Consider the following 17,886-nt stretch of genomic DNA (forward strand, 5'->3'; position numbering starts at 1 on the left):
AAAAAACTGTCTGGATTAGAAGTGTACAAATATTGTACACATACATTAAAAAATATATGCGGTTTCTCTTTACTTTTTATGAATAGAGCAATTTCTTCCCTAAGCTCAAAAACTGGGACCACACACTCACCTTATTTCTGTATGGTAGGGAACATATGCATGCTCGGAGCCCACCTCCTTCAAAAACAGCTGGAACTGGCGTGTTTAGGCCAAAAGCCTGATTGTTCTGATGACTGTAGTCTTATATATCATGCAGTTCGAGAACTTTTTCACACAGAGCTTCTTGCTGGATAATGCAATCTGGATCTGGTCTGGGCACACCACCTTTATTTTTTGCAGGCTTCATTTAGCATACTTTTGTGTTTGGTGTCAAAAGGCAAAGATTAATTTATTCCTTTATCGTAGCAAAGAAGACATAATTTTTTCACCTTGAAGCACAAAAACGTATTAGCTTTTTTCCTTAAATTGAAATTATTTGTAGATTTAGATTAAGATTTAAGGCATTTAGTAAACGGTTCTAGATAAACGCTGATTTGGAAACACAACAACCATCGCTAGGATCCTGTTATATTGTGGGTTACGTTTTTTGAGTATGCATTTGAAGCTCTCGCAGGCCACAAAAATTAGGTAGCAGGCCGGATCCGGCCCACCGGCCTCGTGTTTGACACATCTGGTCTAAAGGAACCTGGGTTTCAGCTCCACTCCCCAGGAGGCGGAGCCTAACCCAACCATCGCAGCAGACGGCGGTTGAACAAGCAAGAGTGAGCCAAGCCAGGTGGAAGAAAGATGGTCTTGATTTACAGTATTTACATACAAATTTGCAGAATGAGTAAATTCAAAACAAATCAAATTATACCTACGTCCACCACCCTATTTATCATTATATACAATTTCAGCAGATAATACAAATCATTTCTTTCCCATATTAGAACATATATTGCCTTCATGTATTTAGTAGTAGGGCACCATGGGAAACCATAACTCTTTAAAAGGTACAGAAGACAGAGAGAGAATTTTAGGTGTGGGCCGAACCGCATTAACTACTCCATTTCAAAGTGCAAACTTTGTCAATTTTTCAATATTTAAATCACAGTGGTGGTAGAAACAGGCAACAAAGTTAAATCGATTTTAAGTCTGAAGATATCACATTCACTCAATGCACTGAAAAAAAAAAAAGGCCTGTCTCCCATCCACACATCATAATATATTATATTAGTTACTTTTTATTAAATTACCAAGTCATTGCAATGTCTCAAGCATTTCTCCTCGGAAATAGTCACACCATAAAATGAATAAACATATTCCAGAATGTCAGACAATGGATTAAAGCCACATTGCATTGAAAAACACATAACAAAAAACACTTGACGACAACAGAAAATTACAATTGTAAAAAAGGCTTTGTCACGTTTGGCTTGGTTCCCCTTTCCAGTCTCCATGATGAAATCCATGTTGTTACACTTGATTTAAATCAAGTAAAAACCATTTACTATGCAAGACGTGATTTACTCTTTGATGCAAATTGACTTCAAGTGATTTCATTCATAGGTTGGTGACAGAGCGTTGAACCTGGCTCCGTTTGGCTGCAGATCAACCCCTCACCGCTAGGTTTTATCTGTTCTTCACCGCGGATTCAGCGCTCTCTGTCTGATCAGGCACTTTGCTCTTTTAGTCGGGAACCCATGGCTAATAAATGCTCAGACATTGCTCTTTATATACGTGCAACTGTTATCTGTGGCGCACACATTACGTTTTCAGTCAGTCTTACTCGAATCATCAAAGCTAATGAGGATGCTATGCTAATCCAGTCCTGAGGGTTCAGGAGAGAAGAGTTTGTATTGCAAAGCATTTCCAGTGAAAGACAAGTTACTTTTTCTACCGAAAACATTTCCCACCTAAAGTCTCTGTTCATTGCATCAGAACAGGGTTTCCATGGCAACACTGCTTTCTGTCAGCAGCTGCCCAACAAGTAAGTCAGCGTGGGCAATCAAACTGATGTCCAAAACAGTAAGTCGAATCAGAAAAAATGAAAATTCTGCTAGTATCTTCATAAATTATACAATTTAGTTGCTTCAATTGGTTTAAAATAATACATTTCCCTTGCTGCTTGTCAGAAAAAACGAATTCAATGTTTTCACATAACTTTGGGCTCTGGCCACTCGTGATAGGCACTCGCCATTCTTTATGAGCTTGTTTCTTGGCAAAATGACAACTTAAACATTCAAATGCAAACAATAAATAAATGAATGCAGCTCCCCAAAAAGACAACAACCCAATTTTGGCTAAAGAGACCAGCTCCATCATGAATTCCCTTCTGTTGGGAGAAATAAATCCTTCAAAATAAGAGCCTTTCATTCTGAGACAAACATAGTTTCCCTGCTTTAACATGTTACTCCTCCACCCCTGATCCATTTTCCAAGTGAGGGGACTTTTACTTTGAAGAGTTTTGTGTTCCTGACCTCCCCTAGGTAGTGCCTCTGTCGGGGGATGGGGGGGGGGGGGGGGGGGTTACTTGGGTGGCGAGGGCCAGATAGGGAGTGGGTGGGCCTCGGTGTTGAACACAAACTTGTCCAGGCTGAGGAGCTCTGTGTCGTTGGAGAAGAGCAGGTAGAGATACTTCAGGGTCTCCCCCAGGAAGAAGCTCTCCATCTTGTCCCGGGGACCTGGGTTCACGGGGTCGCGGACGTTGTTGATGGAGGTGTAGCCACCAGTCGCCACCTTGGGGGGGGGGGGGGGGGGAGGAGAGGCAAAAGGTTAGTAATGAACACAACCCAGCCGGGAACAATAATTTATTTAGTTGTTTTATCCGGGGTTAAGCTTGTCCTCAATAGGTCTCCTATTAATTCCATCGACACGTTCCACATATTAGAGACCAATACCCGTCATTGAAGATTGAAAAATGAAAGAATTGGGTTTCATGGGGATAAGCTTGTCCGTAAATGGCCCTCATTATTAATAACAGGAACTCAACGGTTTGACTAATAATCCCCATGTAGTCATGTGCTTTGAAACAACACATTTATGCTTCCCCACGGTTGAAGAGGAAGGAGGAGAGGGGCGCTGGTCACCTTGGTGTGCTTGTTGAAGCTCTGAAGGATGTCCCAGCCCCAGTCCTGGTACTTGGGGTCCTTGGTGAAGCGGTAGAGGTAGAATAAGCTCTCCACCGTCTCTGGTCTCAGCAGATTGTGCCTGTCTGGAGTCTGGACACACAAACACTGGTCCATCAATACCAAACACACTGGTCCATTGATACCACACACACTGGTCCATCGATACCACACACACTGGACCATCGATACCACACACACACACACTGGTCCATCGATACCAAACACTGGTCCATCCATACCACATACTGGTCCATCAATATCACATACTGGTCCATCCATACCACACACTGGTCCATCCATACCACACACTGGTCCATCCATACCACACACTAGTCCATCCATACCACACACTAGTCCACCAATTCCACAGCAAGAGTCCATCAATACCACACACTGGTCCATCAATACCACACACTGGTCCATCAATACCACACACTGGTCCAGCAATACCACACACTGGTCCAGCAATACCAGAGAGGGAGTGAGTGAGTGAGCAAGTGAGTGAGTGTTATTGGTTTTGGGAGAGCAAGAGAGACAAAACGAGAAAGATAGGAAGCGAAAGGACGGGAGAAAGAGGGTGAGAGACAGAAAGGAAGGGAGAGAGAGCATATAAATGTGAAAAGGTCTGGAAAGACGGACATTTCCCTTTGTTTTATTGACCTTTGTCTTGGACTTCCAGACATTCGATTAAAGTACCAAGCTGACCTCTTGGTATCGACTAAATATCAACTACAAAAGACGTTGCGTCTGCAAACACAGACATATTAATTACTTAAATACACACAGCGTTCATTTGTTAAATACACGAAGGATTAATTTGGTGAAGATAACAACGCGAAACACGACAGCCATCTTCCAGGTCGATAGAAAAACTCCAGAAAGTAATGAACAAGTAATGAAGACAATAAAAAATACATAGGACGCGCAGTTTGTTCAGTTATTCAATACTTTTCTATTGAATTTGTGTATAATATTTGCACTTATAACTAATTTAACTACTTTATTGAGGCCCCTCACCTTGACGTGGATGTCGCGGCCGTCGGTGGCGGGGGGGAGGTTGAACTGGGCGATCTCGGGGCTCAGGCCGGTCTCCATCTGGACGTACATCTGGTGGCACGTCTCCATCAGCTGCTGGGCCAGGTCCATGTGGTCCCCTGGGAGCCCGTGGTGGGCTCCCAGGGCCAAGGTGCCCGGGAGGAAGCACACCAGGTGGTCCTGGGAGGGGGGGGGGGCGCGGAGGCGGAGCACATTTATTTTATTTTAACAAATAAAATAAACATTTCACAAATGGACCAGGTAGTCATGTAGGTGGTTCACTGGGCTAGATGATGAGGTAGTGAGTTGCCCATGGGCCAGGTTAAACATCTGGACACACATTGGCCGGCTCAGCATTTACAGGAGGGTTGATTGCGGTCTCCGTAGCAACGTGCCGTAGCCCGACCGCTCAGTGACAGGGAGGCGGAGTGGTTGTTGGGTTTACCATCTTGGGGTTGAAGCGGTTGTGGGACAGTTCTCCTACGAAGGTGAGCTGGCTGGGGCCAGACTGTCGAAGCAGGTGCTTCCTCACCCCCTCCAGAGCATGCAGGTAGTCCTCCAGCAGGCTGCCCCACACACACACACACACACACACACACACACACACACACACACACACACACAGACACAGACACACACACACACACACACACACACACACACACACACACACACACACACACACACACACACACACACGTTAAGCCAGAACATGGAGTCAGTATACACATCCATATACGTTTACATCATTCAAAGATCAAGCATCATAGAAGAGAGACCGATAGAAAGAGAGAAGGATTGTATATAAATTGCGCAAGGCAACCAACATGGAATTGTGGTGCATTCATACATCTGAATAGGAGGCAAAATACATGCATTATATCCCATAGCAATCCTTAGCTTTATCAGCAACAATCCCACTCAAACAATAACCAATCCGCTTTTAATTGAAAAAGTGCTTGATTGGCCAATCATTGCCTTAATCAGTAATTGGTTAATTGGGGCTGATTCCTCTTGATTGCAGTCACCTGTCCTCGGTCTTGCCGCCCTGGATCCACTGTTTGAGCAGGTACTCGTAGTAGCTGTCGGTGCGCGCCCCCAGCGTGAACACCCCCTTGTGGGAGAAGTGTCCCGTGTTGGTGTTGATGAACATGGGCACCAGGCCGTCCTTCTTGCCCGCCAGGTTGTGCACCAGCCTGGTCACCTCGTTGACCGCGTTCTGGGGTGAGAGGAGGGAGAAAGACTGGTCTTTGACTGGCAGGTCTTCAGCATTGCACCAGGGAGTTAAACATGTTGACTTGTTTTGGAGATAGCTAGATGTCATCTGTTCGCCCATGGCTCCATGGACTCATCTTTGTTCATTCCTGCACCTCCATCATCTATCGATTTGACCCATCAATCCATCATAATAATAATAATCATGCTTATTATTTATGGTCGCCTTTCTTGACACTCAAGGTCACCTTACAAAATCCAACATTCATCAGAGCAGACAAAATACAACAACAAGATAATAAAAGTGTACAAGAGAAAAGAGTGGGGTCATTCTAGTCCCAAGAATGCAACTGACTTAGAGAGCAGGCTTGTCTGAATAGATACGGTTTCAGGTGAGATCTGACAATGGCACTGGAACTGGAGCGTTGGATGTCATGAGGCAGACAGTTCCAGAGGTGGGGGGCTGAGCGACTGAATCAGCCACTCAACATCCATTGGGGTCCAGGGCAGGTCTAAGAGGGCACAGCCCTGGTACTGGGGTATAGGTGGGAAGTGACCTGGTACTGGGGGTCCTGGGTGGTCTAGGGGGTACTGACCTGGTACTGGGGGTCCTGGGTGGTCTAGGGGGTACTGACCTGGTACTGGGGGTCCTGGGTGGTCTAGGGGGTACTGACCTGGTACTGGGGGTCCTGGGTGGTCTAGGGGGTACTGACCTGGTACTGGGGGTCCTGGGTGGTCTAGGGGGTACTGACCTGGTACTGGGTGTCCTGGGTGGTCTAGGGGGTACTGACCTGGTACTGGGGGTCCCCGGTGAGGCGGCTGAGCTCTCTGAACTCCAGCTGGATGCTGGTCACCTCGGCCACCGTGCTGTCGGTGGTCCAGCGGGGCGGGTGGGCCGTGCCCTTCCCGATGTTGACGTCCGAGTAGGGGATCTTAGAGGGGGTGTTGAAGGCCGGCATCAGCCTGGACCCGATGTCGATCTGGAGAGGGCGGAGAGGGAGGGAGCAGCAGACGTCAGGTCACCACATGGCCGTGGGTGGGGGACAGCCCAGGGCTCCCCAAGCGGTCCAGAGGCCCAGCTGGGGGGCCCTTTCGGCCCCAGAATGGAGCCAATATTTAGTTCACTAGAATAAGCAATGCAGACTCAGTCTGCAGCCTATTATACGTTTTCCTCAAAGTACATTGTTCATCCATAAAGCCTTCCCCTTTTCAGGCTTCAAACACAAACCAATGATCAGAGGAGAGAGGGGTCACACCCCACAGTTGGAAAACCCCGGGTCTAGGGGTTAGTGTGACTCCCAGCTGAAAGGGGCTGGGTTCCATCCCTAACGTCATCAGGTGTGTGTCTCAGAGCCAGAGGCACCTGGTCCACACGCTCCGTCTTAATAGTCACATATTATATGTATAGTAAAGTAGGAGTGTGCACAAATGTGCCCCACATTTCTCGTGTGTGGAAGTGCTCTCTACCTTGGTGACTCACAAAGAAGGTTTTTGAGTAAATTAACCATAAAAATAAATCTTAAAAGGTGTAAAAAATGCCATTACTCATGCTGTCGTCAAGCTACGGTAATTCTATTTTTCGCCCCGATTATTCGAATCCATTCCATTGGCTGTTGTCATGGATACTGATCGTCAAAAAGGGTATGAGGTTCCCCGAGGGCGAGAATGAGAGAGAGAGGGCGGCGAGCGAGCGAGGAAGACAGAGGCGATAGAGACATGAGCGTAGCCAGAAAGAGAGAGCCACAGAGAGATACGGAGCACACGTCGATACAGAAAGAGACTGACAGTGGCCGAGAGAAGAGGGCGCCACACAGACAGAGACAGAGACAGAGACAGAGACAGAGAGAGAGAGAGAGAGAGAGAGAGAGAACCAATGTGAGTGAGTCAGTGAGTGACTTTGAAAGTGAGAAAAAGAGCCAGAGAGCGAGGAGAGAGGGCGAGGGACTCAGAGCAGGACGCCAGAGGGACATGAGGTTGACAGAGATAGAGCCACAGAGAGGGGGGGGGGGGGGGGGGACTCACAGCTTTCTCCAGGAACAGCTGGTCGGAGGTCAGGTGGTAGGTGCTCAGCAGCCCGCCGAGGACCCGGATGGTGCTCTCGAACAGGTTCACGTCCACGTTCCTGGAGAAGGACAGGTCCTTCTCCACCCAGCCACGGGCCTCCGAGAACTCTGCAGGGGGGGGGGGGGGGGGGGGAGACAGCGTCAGGGAGAAGGAGGGGGAGGGGGGGGGGGACAGAGAGCCAGGGAGAGGGCGAGAGGTGGGGTAGGTGGAGTGGGACAGCGGAAAAGAGGTATAAGGAAGAGAGAAAGAGATTGGTGTCAGGAAGAGGGAGACACAGAGAGAGCCACGTGGAGAGGAAGAGGAGAGTGCAGTATGGAGACAGGGGGAGGGAGGGAGGGAGGGACGACAGAAAACAAAACAAACCATAATTAAAATAAGCAGAAATAAGCCGTCGAAGAAATCTGACTGACCTTTATGCTGACAGCTCCTATTAAGATGAATACACAATCTGCTCTCAGAGAAGAAGCAGTGGGAGGTGGTACATGCGAGCGAGAGAGATATAGAGAGACATAGAGAACGGGAGCATGCCAGGGCTAAAGCGAGAGTGAAAGGCACAGGAGAGAAGCAGGAGTATGTGAAAGCGAGATTTGAAGAACAGAACCCAATTTCTTTAACGTCTGCAATATCGTGCCATCTTAAGCTACGGTGCATGTTTATTTTTTATATTTTGTGCATATATTGCTGCTGCTTATGCGTTTGTTTTCATTTCTTTAATTTTGTCTCGAGCATTGGTCGGGCTAACCAATGCTCTGATGGTAAAATAACAACTTTTACGTTGAAAACAGTAAGAGTCTCTCCAGCAGACTTCAGATCCACATGATTTCTACCCTGAAAGTCAGAAGGCCCAGCGACCGTACCCTCCTTCAGGCCCAGGATCCACATGGTGTCCAGGGCGTCCACCAGGGTGAGGCCCAGGCCGAACCACTCGGCGAAGGTCTTGGAGACGGGCTTCAGCTCGTCGTGGCCCCAGGCGTAGCTCTTATAGCCCAGCCAGGCGTGGCGGAAGGCCTGACGCACGGCCTCCGGGCGGTCCACCACCTCCTGAACGGCCGCCGGGGACACTGAGGGGGGACGCACAGAGAGGGAGGGAGGGGGGGAGGGGACGCACAGAGGGGGAGGGGGGGGGAGGGGGGGGAGAGGGGACGCACAGAGGGGGAGGGGGGGGGAGAGGGGACGCACAGAGGGGGAGGGAGGAGGGGAGGGGATGCACAGAGAGGGAGGGGGGGAGAGGGGACGCACAGAGAGGGAGGGAGGGGGGGAGAGGGGACACACAGAGAGGGAGGGAGGGGGGGAGAGGGGACGCACAGAGAGGGAGGGAGGGGGGGAGAGGGGACGCACAGAGAGGGAGGGAGGGGGGGAGAGGGGACGCACAGAGAGGGAGGGAGGGAGGGAGAGGGGACGCACAGAGAGGGAGGGAGGGAGGGAGGAGAGGGGACGGGGGATGAGGAACCAGAGGCACGGACCATAACGGTTCATCCAAAGCAGCATCACGTGTTGGTAGGTTCTTTAGCAACTTCACCAATTGTTGATTGTAGTCCAAACCTTTAGGATATCTTTAGTAAACCTGGCTTTCCCTGTTGTTTAGACCAATGCAGTCTACTGTACAGTGAGTCAGAGCGAGTTAACGAAGTTAGCGAGAGTCAAAGTCAGTTGGATTGATTCAACGTGAGTGAGTGAGGCAAAGAAAGTGAGAGAGTCAGAGAGAGTCAAGTTAAGCAAAACTGAGTTAAGAAAGTTTGAAGAGTCAGTCAGGTAGATTGAGCCAAAGTGAGTTAAAGTAAGTTAGGTATAGTCAGAGTGAGTCCAAGCGAGTCAGAGAGGGAGTCGATGGGAGTTAGCGTGAGATAGAGCCAGCAAAGAGAAGAGGGGAGTGGTAGAAGGGTGCTGTGAGCCCGGGGTGCCACAGACCTGCGATGCCGGGGGCGGGAACAGCAGCAGCGACATCACTTCCTGCCAGGGCAGCCCCTCCCTCTTGTCTCTCTCCAGCCGAGGGGAGGGGCTCCGTCCCCTGGTCCGCCTCGATCATGGCCCCCCGCCAGCTACAGGGGACACACACACACACACACACACACACACACACACACACACACACAGTTTAAGTTTGACTTTCACTTCATCATTTTGCTGAGGTGCGAGTCTTCCTGCGGCGTGAAGGTTACGTGTGGTGATGCGTGAACCAGGGAATTAAATGTAATATAAACAGGGAATGTACTGGACTTTGGAATTTGCCTTTTTCGATTTTTTATTCATTTAAAGTTGTACCTCGCTGCTTTTTCGGTATAAATCAAGGTTATAGTGGTGTGCAAATAACATTTGAAGTCACAGATTTCTGTCTTTTTGGCAGGTTTGTTCTCCGTGTTTTCGAGTGCACATGTGCATAGAACGTTATTAATCCCCCAGAGGGGACATCACTTTGGTAAAACAGCCAAGCAGCAGTGGAAAACACGGGATAAGATACAATACAATAAAAATACAAAGTGCTAATGAAAGCAAAAATAGATGCTAAAGTGAACAGAACAAACGGGGCGATCAAAATTAACGTTATAAAAAATATTAATTATAAAGTGGCCCAGTACCAGTACTTAAAGTATATTAAAGTGTATACATACAAATGTAAACAAAGAGACATATGCATATGTACTTATGTGTATTGGAGGGAGCGAGTGCGTACCTGACGATCTTGTTCTCCTTCTCCTGCTCCTCCTCTTCATCGGCCCGGTCGGCCAGCTGCTCCAGCTGATCCCTCCTCAGTGGCCAATCAGAAGCGTTGTTCCAGCGCTGAAAGCCCGGCGGTCCACGCCTGCTCACTAGCGGACGCTTCTGCCAACCGATGGATAGCTGAGTTAATGCACGAGGGCGGGATGGTGCAGCGGCCCGGGGAAGACACCGGCGGCCAAAAGCTCATTATTACCCGGCGATGCGTTTGGCGATTCAACAGCTCCTTTTGTTCATAAATCTATTTTTGTACAGTGTATCATACAAGATTGCATTATTCGGGTTACAACCATTGTTAAATGTGAAGTATTAAATATAATATAAAGGCTGAACAATGGACAACCTTTTTTTTTCTTCTTATGGTCATCATTACTATGGTCATAGTTGAAGTGGAAATAATTTCCACTTCAACTATTGACTATAATGCTCCAGATGACACCCATAGTGGAGAAGCCCCCCCCAGCAGCCACAGCAGCTCCTACCCACCTTAACAGGAGCTTTCTTGGGGACAGGACCTTGGGGCCCCTGTGGTCTTTCGACGACCTGCGGTAGAAGTCCTGGGAGGACTGCAGGAGGGCCCACCTCTGGACCCTTGTTGAAGCCAGGGACATTCCTGATGGCTGGGTCCGCAACGGGCCTCACCCCCGGGGGCTCGGCCTCTGGCTCCCGCTCCCCCGCCTCCAGCCATTCCTCCCTGTCTGACGGTACTGGACAGACAGACAAGCTAATTATTTGACACTAATATAAAAAAGCTTAAGTTTGTGGGTGTCTGGATCTCTATATGTATGTTTGTACATACATATAGAGATGTATGTACAAACATACATATGTGTTTGTACATACAACACACACACACGCACGTGTGTGCGTGCGTGTATACTGACCGGGCCAATCCTGGTTGAGGCTGGGGTAGGACAGCAGACCAAGGATGAGCATCAGAGCCAGCAGGAAGAAGATCAAACTCCGCTGGAGGCGAGACAACTGTTTCCACTTCTACACACACACACACACACACACACACACACACACACACACACACACACACACACACACACACACACACACACACACACACACACACACACACACACACACACACACACACACACACAATAAAACTGACTCTTTCATCATGTCCAAATTTGATAGATTAAACAGACATTTAAGCCACAATGAAAAGTGACACACACAGTGATACATGCCATTAAGGAGCAGTTAGATGTAAGGGCATCTTTCTCTAGGATGCCTACAGGTTAGACTGCGGACAACGTTTTTGTGTAAATGCAAGGAAGGGGCAACTCGTCCAGTATCCTGAAGTCTAATCTATTGAACGTCACAAAGTCTTAAATATCAGCTACATTGCACACATATTTTGGACCAAAAACTACTAACTATTATATTACAACTATAAGCTGAACATTGTGAGCGAAGAGGAAACCCTAAGTGAACCGGTAGGACTCGTCAGGTAACAGATCACATTACCTCCATCTGGAGGGAAGAACCCAATCTCAGCTTCAAAGTTAGTATGACACTAGGACACTTCAAACCGACGGACCCCATGAGGAAACCATGTTCATTGGCACAGCCTGAGACTGCTAAAGTGGTATTTTTTTCGTCTTGCCGGTATGTGTGAGCGTACAGAGGACACAACGGCCATTATGACATGCCGATAACCGTGTGCAGAGAAATTGGATTCTAATTGGATAAGCCAACATGCCCCGGGGAACGAACGAACGAACGAACGAACGAACGAACGAACGAACGAACGAACGCGCGCACACACACACACACACACACACACACACACACACACACACACACACACACACACACACACACACACACACAACTGATAACAGTGACAAAGGTGTTAATTGTCCCCGGACACAGATTAATCACGGACGCGTGTCTCCGTGTGAGACCATGGGGCCGGGGGGGGGGGAAGCGTGCGTGCACAGGGAAATAAGGAGATTAAAAATGCCTTTTAATTTGGTTCTGTGATGCTTTGACACTGCTCCCAAACGTCTGCCACTACACACCTCGATCTTACGTGGATGTGTGCATGACCAATGTCGCCTTTCATGTGTTCCTGACTGCAATACAACAATGAAGACGACGTGTAAAAAGTCTGAAAGCAGAACATTCTATAACCAAGGCGATACAGATTTGTAAATGAACAGAGGAGCTGAACTTATTTACATGTGGTCTGATAATTTCACTTGACCCTCGAGGAGACGAGCAGTAGCAGTAAGCAGTTGAGCAGGAGGAAAGGAGCAAGTGTGGTATTGAGACAGTCGAGCTGCTTCTGCTTTATTAAAAAGGTATGATGTCCAGGCCAAGCACAACCTTCACACGTGTTTTATGAGCACATGTCTAGCATTCAGGAAATGTAACCTTGCTTCGTTGTCTGCCTAAAGCCCATTTTCTAGCCTAATAAATATTGGAAAGGTGGATAAATTGGTGATCAAGGTGAACATCTCAAAACATATTGGAAGCCTGGCTCAACTCTAGTAGCAGTTCCATTAGAAATGCAGCGTACACTTGGATATAGCTTACCCTCCAACAAGACTGTCGGCGGTGCTTCCCATTGTTGTAGGAGTCGGACAGGGTCAGAGAGATGAAGTCCTTCCTCGAGGAGGGGAACATCTCGGAGGTGGGGGGCGCTCAGACGTCATACATACTGAAAATAAAAAAGATCAACAGACTTCAGAGTTTTGTGTCTCGAGGCGTTTACAACTTGAGTCATTGTGTTCAAACGACAACATTGAAACACAATTCGTTCAGCTTTCGATTCTCGCCAGGGGATGATAATTACTGAACATAATCAGAGTATATTGACACATAGACCTCGTAAGTAGAGGACTATGATTTATGCCACTAAGTATGGAGAATTCTGTCCCCAAGCATTGAACACAACCCCGGGGTATTGAGTTGATTTCACGTTCTACCTTGACATGTTGTTAACAATGAATAGCTGTATCGTAATAATTGTAATAATGTTCTTAACAATAAAGCATTATTAAGAGAAACCCATGTCATTAATGCACGGTCAAGCAATTAAAGACAACAGTTTTCGAATCAACATTGTATAGGCTACTCTACTATGACTGCTGTAGAATGCCATCTTTATTTTTAAAGGGCTGATTAATACGACTCAATAACAATGCAGTATGGAAACAGGACTCAATGCTAGTAACGTTAACTGTTGTGGAAATATGTTAGGGCACTTACTTTACATTCATTAAATCAAGCACCAGAGCAACAAGGAGGTCCGTTTTAAGACTAGAATAAGAGTAAAGAGAAAATACATATCCAGCACGTAACATCTGTCAGTGATTAAGTGATCGTGTCTCTGTGTGATCCCTCACCTTTCAGTCCCTGTCGTTTCCTTCATGATATCAACAACCAGAAGCTCGTCAGCTGTTAGCAGCAGCCAGTTAGCATTCCCTATGACTTGTATCCAACGCAAACCCGCTCCTCAGTCATGGAGAAACAACATGGAGACTGAGCGCCGGTCTTTCCTGGGGTAGCTATGTAACTGCAGATGTAACACTTCTTAATCAAGGCGTTGAATGGTAAATAAAGTCTTCCACGAATGAAAGATGAGCAGCACTGAACAGGAAGTGACAGCTCGCGAGTAAAGGCTCGACGCGTCACGTGATCTGACCACGTGTTCAATGTTTTCTATGAAGCATGGATGAGAACATAGGCCTATATTACACTTACAGTAGAATAAATACTATTCTATCAAGTAATACGTACAATATTAAATCAAGAAAGCATGATAGAGATCGAAATATTTTTATTCAACCGTATAGTTCTTTTTTTGTTTTTAATGACAAGACAAATGTCCAGCATGAATTCACTTCACTATGATTTATACAAACAGGGTCAGTATTAAGTACCAATGATCAGTCTCAGCCAGCTAAGGCAATCATATGCTGATATAAAAAAAAAGACAAATACAAAGAATAAATGAAGAACCACCTATTTAAAACTTTGAAGGCTTTTGTAGCACCATGGCAGCAGAGCTGTGTAACCAACAGAATTGCCGAGCCTGTCTTGTTCCAAAAGCCATTTGCAACAATTTAAACAAAACATGGTTCAGTATTCAGATGGGAGATGGAGGAACAAGACTTGTGTGCTCAACTACTTTTGTAATTTATCCAAAATAATTTTTGTATGGAAGGATAAAAACTGTAATCCTTTTCTGCTTCCTTCCTCGGACCATCTCGTCTGCCTTGTCCTCTGGAGTCTGTGCAGTTAACTGAGCTGACCAATCAGAAACAGGCCCTAGTTCTGCTTATAGTAATGTAATAATAATCTTGATGTTGATGATCATTCAGGAGGAAAAGGTGTGACTTTTACTCTCCACTACAATTCCTTTCAACATCTCCACCTTTAGTGAGATCCTAAATTGGAGGGTCCACCCAGATGTTTGATGTGATCGATACGCCTACCAGTTTATCACCGGTACAACAGGACCCTTTAAAGTGTTTGCCCTCAGCGAAGAATACAATAACTTTTTATGTTTTAGAATTTCATGTGCACATTTTACAAGTGAACTCGCAAACTTAACAAGAAAACTAGTAAAATATGGAGGAGTTTTACCGTGTTGGACAACTTCTGTTGTTGACGATTTATGAGTGGCCGATTAAACTTGTGTGGTGTGCACAGAGGCATCAGTGTTCACGTGTGTATCATATGAAGTAGCATACCTGAGATGAGGAGTATATACAATTATGGAGGTAAAAAAGTATCAATACGTGAAATACACTGCTAAACCGGATCAGAGTATAGCCTGGTATAGGAAAGCTAGGGGAGTTTATCCACAACGAGATACGTTGGACAACTTCAAGTTTATGTATACGATTAATATGGCCGTTCCCTTTCTGCCAGAATACAAAGTGCCCGTTTCTTAGCACCTTGGAACAAAAGCACTGACACAGACAACTCATTGGCTGTAGTGTTCAAGTCATCCTTGGGCAGTGGAGCGCTCGTTATGATCTGGTCACTGGCCTTATCGAGGGGCGCCAGAGGAGGAGTATTTGCAGTGCGTGAACACGTTGTTAACAGAACAGTTGGGGCATTCTGAACTCTATATACAAAGGGATTGTTATAGCAGAGGGCTGGGACAGCATACACAAGTCCAATAGGGAGGGAGAGTCCATTATATATAAAATACATCAAACAAACAAAAACAATAACCATTTTAAATTATTCAATCCAAGATAAACATCTCTGTAAACAATATTGAAAAGATATGTCCTTGACCTTGTAGAAAAATGGCAGAAACGCAATCTCTGATAAAAGGAAGAGGAAATGAATAGTGGCGTCCACACGAGATCACAAAATGGAGGACAGGCCTCCCGTGTTGTCCCCTTATTGGTGTGATCTCCATGTTGTAGGTGTCCCGTGTGGTGGTGGTGGAGGGCGGAGGGGGGGTGCCTGAACACAGTCTGTGGGTTCCGTTGTGTGACGGCGTCGGGCCACCCCTCGGTGCCTCTAGCTGAAGCACACGGGCCCGATGGTGAAGCTGAAGTGGTGGGTGAAGTTGTGTCCTCCCATCACCGCCATGTCCCTGAGGGGGAGCAGCTGGAGGTCCTCAAACTCCAGCACAGACTCCCTGGGGCCGCGCGCACTCTGCTCCCCGGGCTGACCGACGGGACAGAGGGGGCTCATTACGGTCAATGAGTCCTCAACTCATACAGCTCCTCTTGTACCAGTGCTGACCATAGACTTCACAAAGTTTTGAACATATATAAATAAATAATGCCTATATTACTCCTGTATGTAATTATAAAGAACACAATGCTTTCCCCCTAATTCCCCCAAGCACAGTAGTACAAAAATATACAAAACAATAATGTCCAAAAAGTATTAACAACAAGATATATTTAGAGTACAAATAATAAGTAATAATTAGAAGATTATGTATGGCTTTTCACAATATCCAATATCCTGGCTTCAAACTTAAAGCTGACCGTCCCAGAGACAGCTTGTACCCACCACACAGTCTTTGAGCGTCGATAGGAAGCTCTGTTTCCTGGTGTCGGCCAGGAACTTGACGTCCCGCTCCCCCTGGCCCAGCCTGTGGCCCGGGTGGCAGGAGTAGGTCACCTTCTGGCTGGACCTGGAGCTGTGCAGCCTCAGGAAACGCATCTGCACCACCGTGACTCCTACAAACTCAAACTAGAGAAACAGGGAGGTTTTAAGAAGAGGGAACTTTTATTTTGGAGGAACACAGGTAGCGTTGTTAGATTAATTACCTTAGAGCACCTTACAGTGAACATAAGAGAACATAAATCAACTTAATGGAATGGAAGAAAGGTAATCACTAGTAAACGGAAATAACTAGTAAAATGTTCCTCAAGGGTAAATATGAATTGGCTTGGACTAATTCGTATTCCCTCATCCTTATCTGGAAGTTCACTCATCTGCATCTCTAATAACCTTCCTCTGCAAAGTGTAATTTGTCTTCTATGTTCTCGATATCTTCTGGGTATAGTAATCACCATTTAAAATGTCTGCTTCAGAACATCCAACTACTCAGGTACACCATTTCCCAGAGACTTAAAAATCACTTGTGGTGCAGTTTGCATGCAACACTAATCCTTCCCTCAAATAATCATAATCTCATTAACAATGTTTATTTGTTGTTGTTAGCACAACAGCAGCAAATTAACTCACTGGCCATTTCCCAACATGGAGTCCACTAACGATGATTGTGCAATCACAGTCAGGGGATCCAGCTGTGTATTTATATTTAACCAAACAAAGACTTTCTTATTTAGTCATTTAGCAGATATGTAAGGAATAATCACCGAGAGGCCGGGCAATAAACAGTTTGATATGCCCGGCTCGTGGACGGCTTACCTTCCACGAGCCGGGGTATATCAAACTGTTTATTGCCCTGCCTTGAGGTGATTATTCAGTTTATTCTACTTCGAGCCGGCCAACATAATAAAACAATTCAAATACATTAATAATTAGCCTTTTCCATATTCTTATTGCATGCTTATTAAATGTATACTCTGTTTAAATTCATCTCCCTTGAAAAGTAGTTCCCTTTAGAACTACGGTGAATAACGTTAGCTCAGCTGTAGGTAACTCGTTTCTATAGCCTCCACACAAGGCTGCATCTGATCACTAGTTTAATAACGTAGTTGCTACATTCGTATCAAGTCAGCTTTAATGACGATCGATCAAACACGCACTCCTTGGTTTATTTTATGTGATAGACAAGCGGCGCATTGATCTACTGTGCTCAGTCAGCAGCAAGTAGAACCGACAAGTCAGCGGGCAATATGCCGGATTAATGCACCCCTCCCAGCCAATCAGAATCGAGCATTCTTAAATGAAGTAGAACAAGTGGCATTAACGCTAGGGTGGGCAAATTATTTGTCATATTTGATCAAATCTCATGACATCCCAAAGCAAGCAATAAGTCCAATGAATGAATGAAATGATTGGAGGATCTAACTGTCTGTCAACTTACCCAGCTACATGAGTGCACTCTTCCCATACTCATTGAGCATGACCACAGCATTCCACAAGGCAAGGCAGACCTATTGCTAAAGCTAACGAGGTAGTCTTGTGTTTTGGGGGAGTGGCTTTAGAGGGAGGCCTGAAGGAGGGGTTGGATTTTTTGGGTTGGATCCTTTCGAAATCACGTTCAATCTGGCTGCTTTCTCCAAATTGTCTACCCGAGAATTAAGGTACAGGGGAGGGGTTAGGGGGCATCTGG

General features: G+C 46.4%; 2 protein-coding genes across 6 annotated transcripts in view; both read right to left on the reverse strand.

The window, feature by feature from the left end:
• Positions 1-1,205: 1,205 nt before the first annotated feature.
• man1b1a (mannosidase, alpha, class 1B, member 1a) lies at positions 1,206-13,792 on the reverse strand. Of its 3 annotated transcripts, none has more exons than XM_060037962.1 (14): positions 13,508-13,791; positions 12,696-12,819; positions 11,024-11,132; positions 10,626-10,846; positions 10,096-10,244; positions 9,333-9,463; positions 8,282-8,485; positions 7,383-7,531; positions 6,152-6,340; positions 5,174-5,364; positions 4,591-4,711; positions 4,128-4,325; positions 3,069-3,200; positions 1,206-2,718 (listed from the first exon to the last, which is right to left on the reverse strand). In XM_060037962.1, the coding sequence occupies exons 2-14, from the start codon at positions 12,783-12,785 to the stop codon at positions 2,509-2,511; spliced, it is 2,094 nt and encodes a 697-aa protein (XP_059893945.1). In that variant the 5' UTR covers positions 12,786-12,819; positions 13,508-13,791; the 3' UTR covers positions 1,206-2,508. The 3 variants fall into 3 exon arrangements, with proteins under 3 accessions (XP_059893945.1, XP_059893944.1, XP_059893947.1); XM_060037961.1 differs by having other exon boundaries at positions 10,096-10,262; XM_060037964.1 differs by lacking the exon at positions 8,282-8,485 and having other exon boundaries at positions 10,096-10,262; positions 13,508-13,792.
• A 132-nt stretch (positions 13,793-13,924) lies between these two features.
• The window catches only part of si:ch211-196i2.1 (collagen alpha-1(I) chain), an 82,229-nt gene continuing 78,267 nt past the window's right edge, over positions 13,925-17,886 (reverse strand). For all 3 annotated transcript variants that reach the window (XM_060037956.1, XM_060037955.1, XM_060037957.1), the window contains 2 exons: positions 16,149-16,331; positions 13,925-15,794 (listed from right to left, as the gene is read on the reverse strand). In XM_060037956.1, coding sequence (XP_059893939.1) covers positions 15,645-15,794; positions 16,149-16,331 — 333 coding nt within the window. In that variant the 3' untranslated portion in view covers positions 13,925-15,644. The remainder of the gene's footprint in view (positions 15,795-16,148; positions 16,332-17,886) is intronic.

This window comes from Gadus macrocephalus, chromosome 19 (genome assembly GCF_031168955.1).
Source record: "Gadus macrocephalus chromosome 19, ASM3116895v1".
In the NCBI taxonomy this organism is placed as follows: domain Eukaryota; kingdom Metazoa; phylum Chordata; class Actinopteri; order Gadiformes; family Gadidae; genus Gadus; species Gadus macrocephalus.

What these genes read in the sequence shown, in the direction of transcription:
- man1b1a (XM_060037961.1), bottom strand. Translation starts at nt 12,785, where the DNA reads ATGTTCCCCTCCTCGAGGAAGGACTTCATCTCTCTGACCCTGTCCGAC. An exon ending in CCTCAACCAGGATTGGCCCG is followed by an intron (nt 10,847 to 11,023) that starts GTCAGTATACAC and finishes CTGTCTGTCCAG; the next exon opens with TACCGTCAGACAGGGAGGAA. An exon ending in GGCGGCAAGACCGAGGACAG is followed by an intron (nt 4,712 to 5,173) that starts GTGACTGCAATC and finishes TGTGTGGGGCAG; the next exon opens with CCTGCTGGAGGACTACCTGC.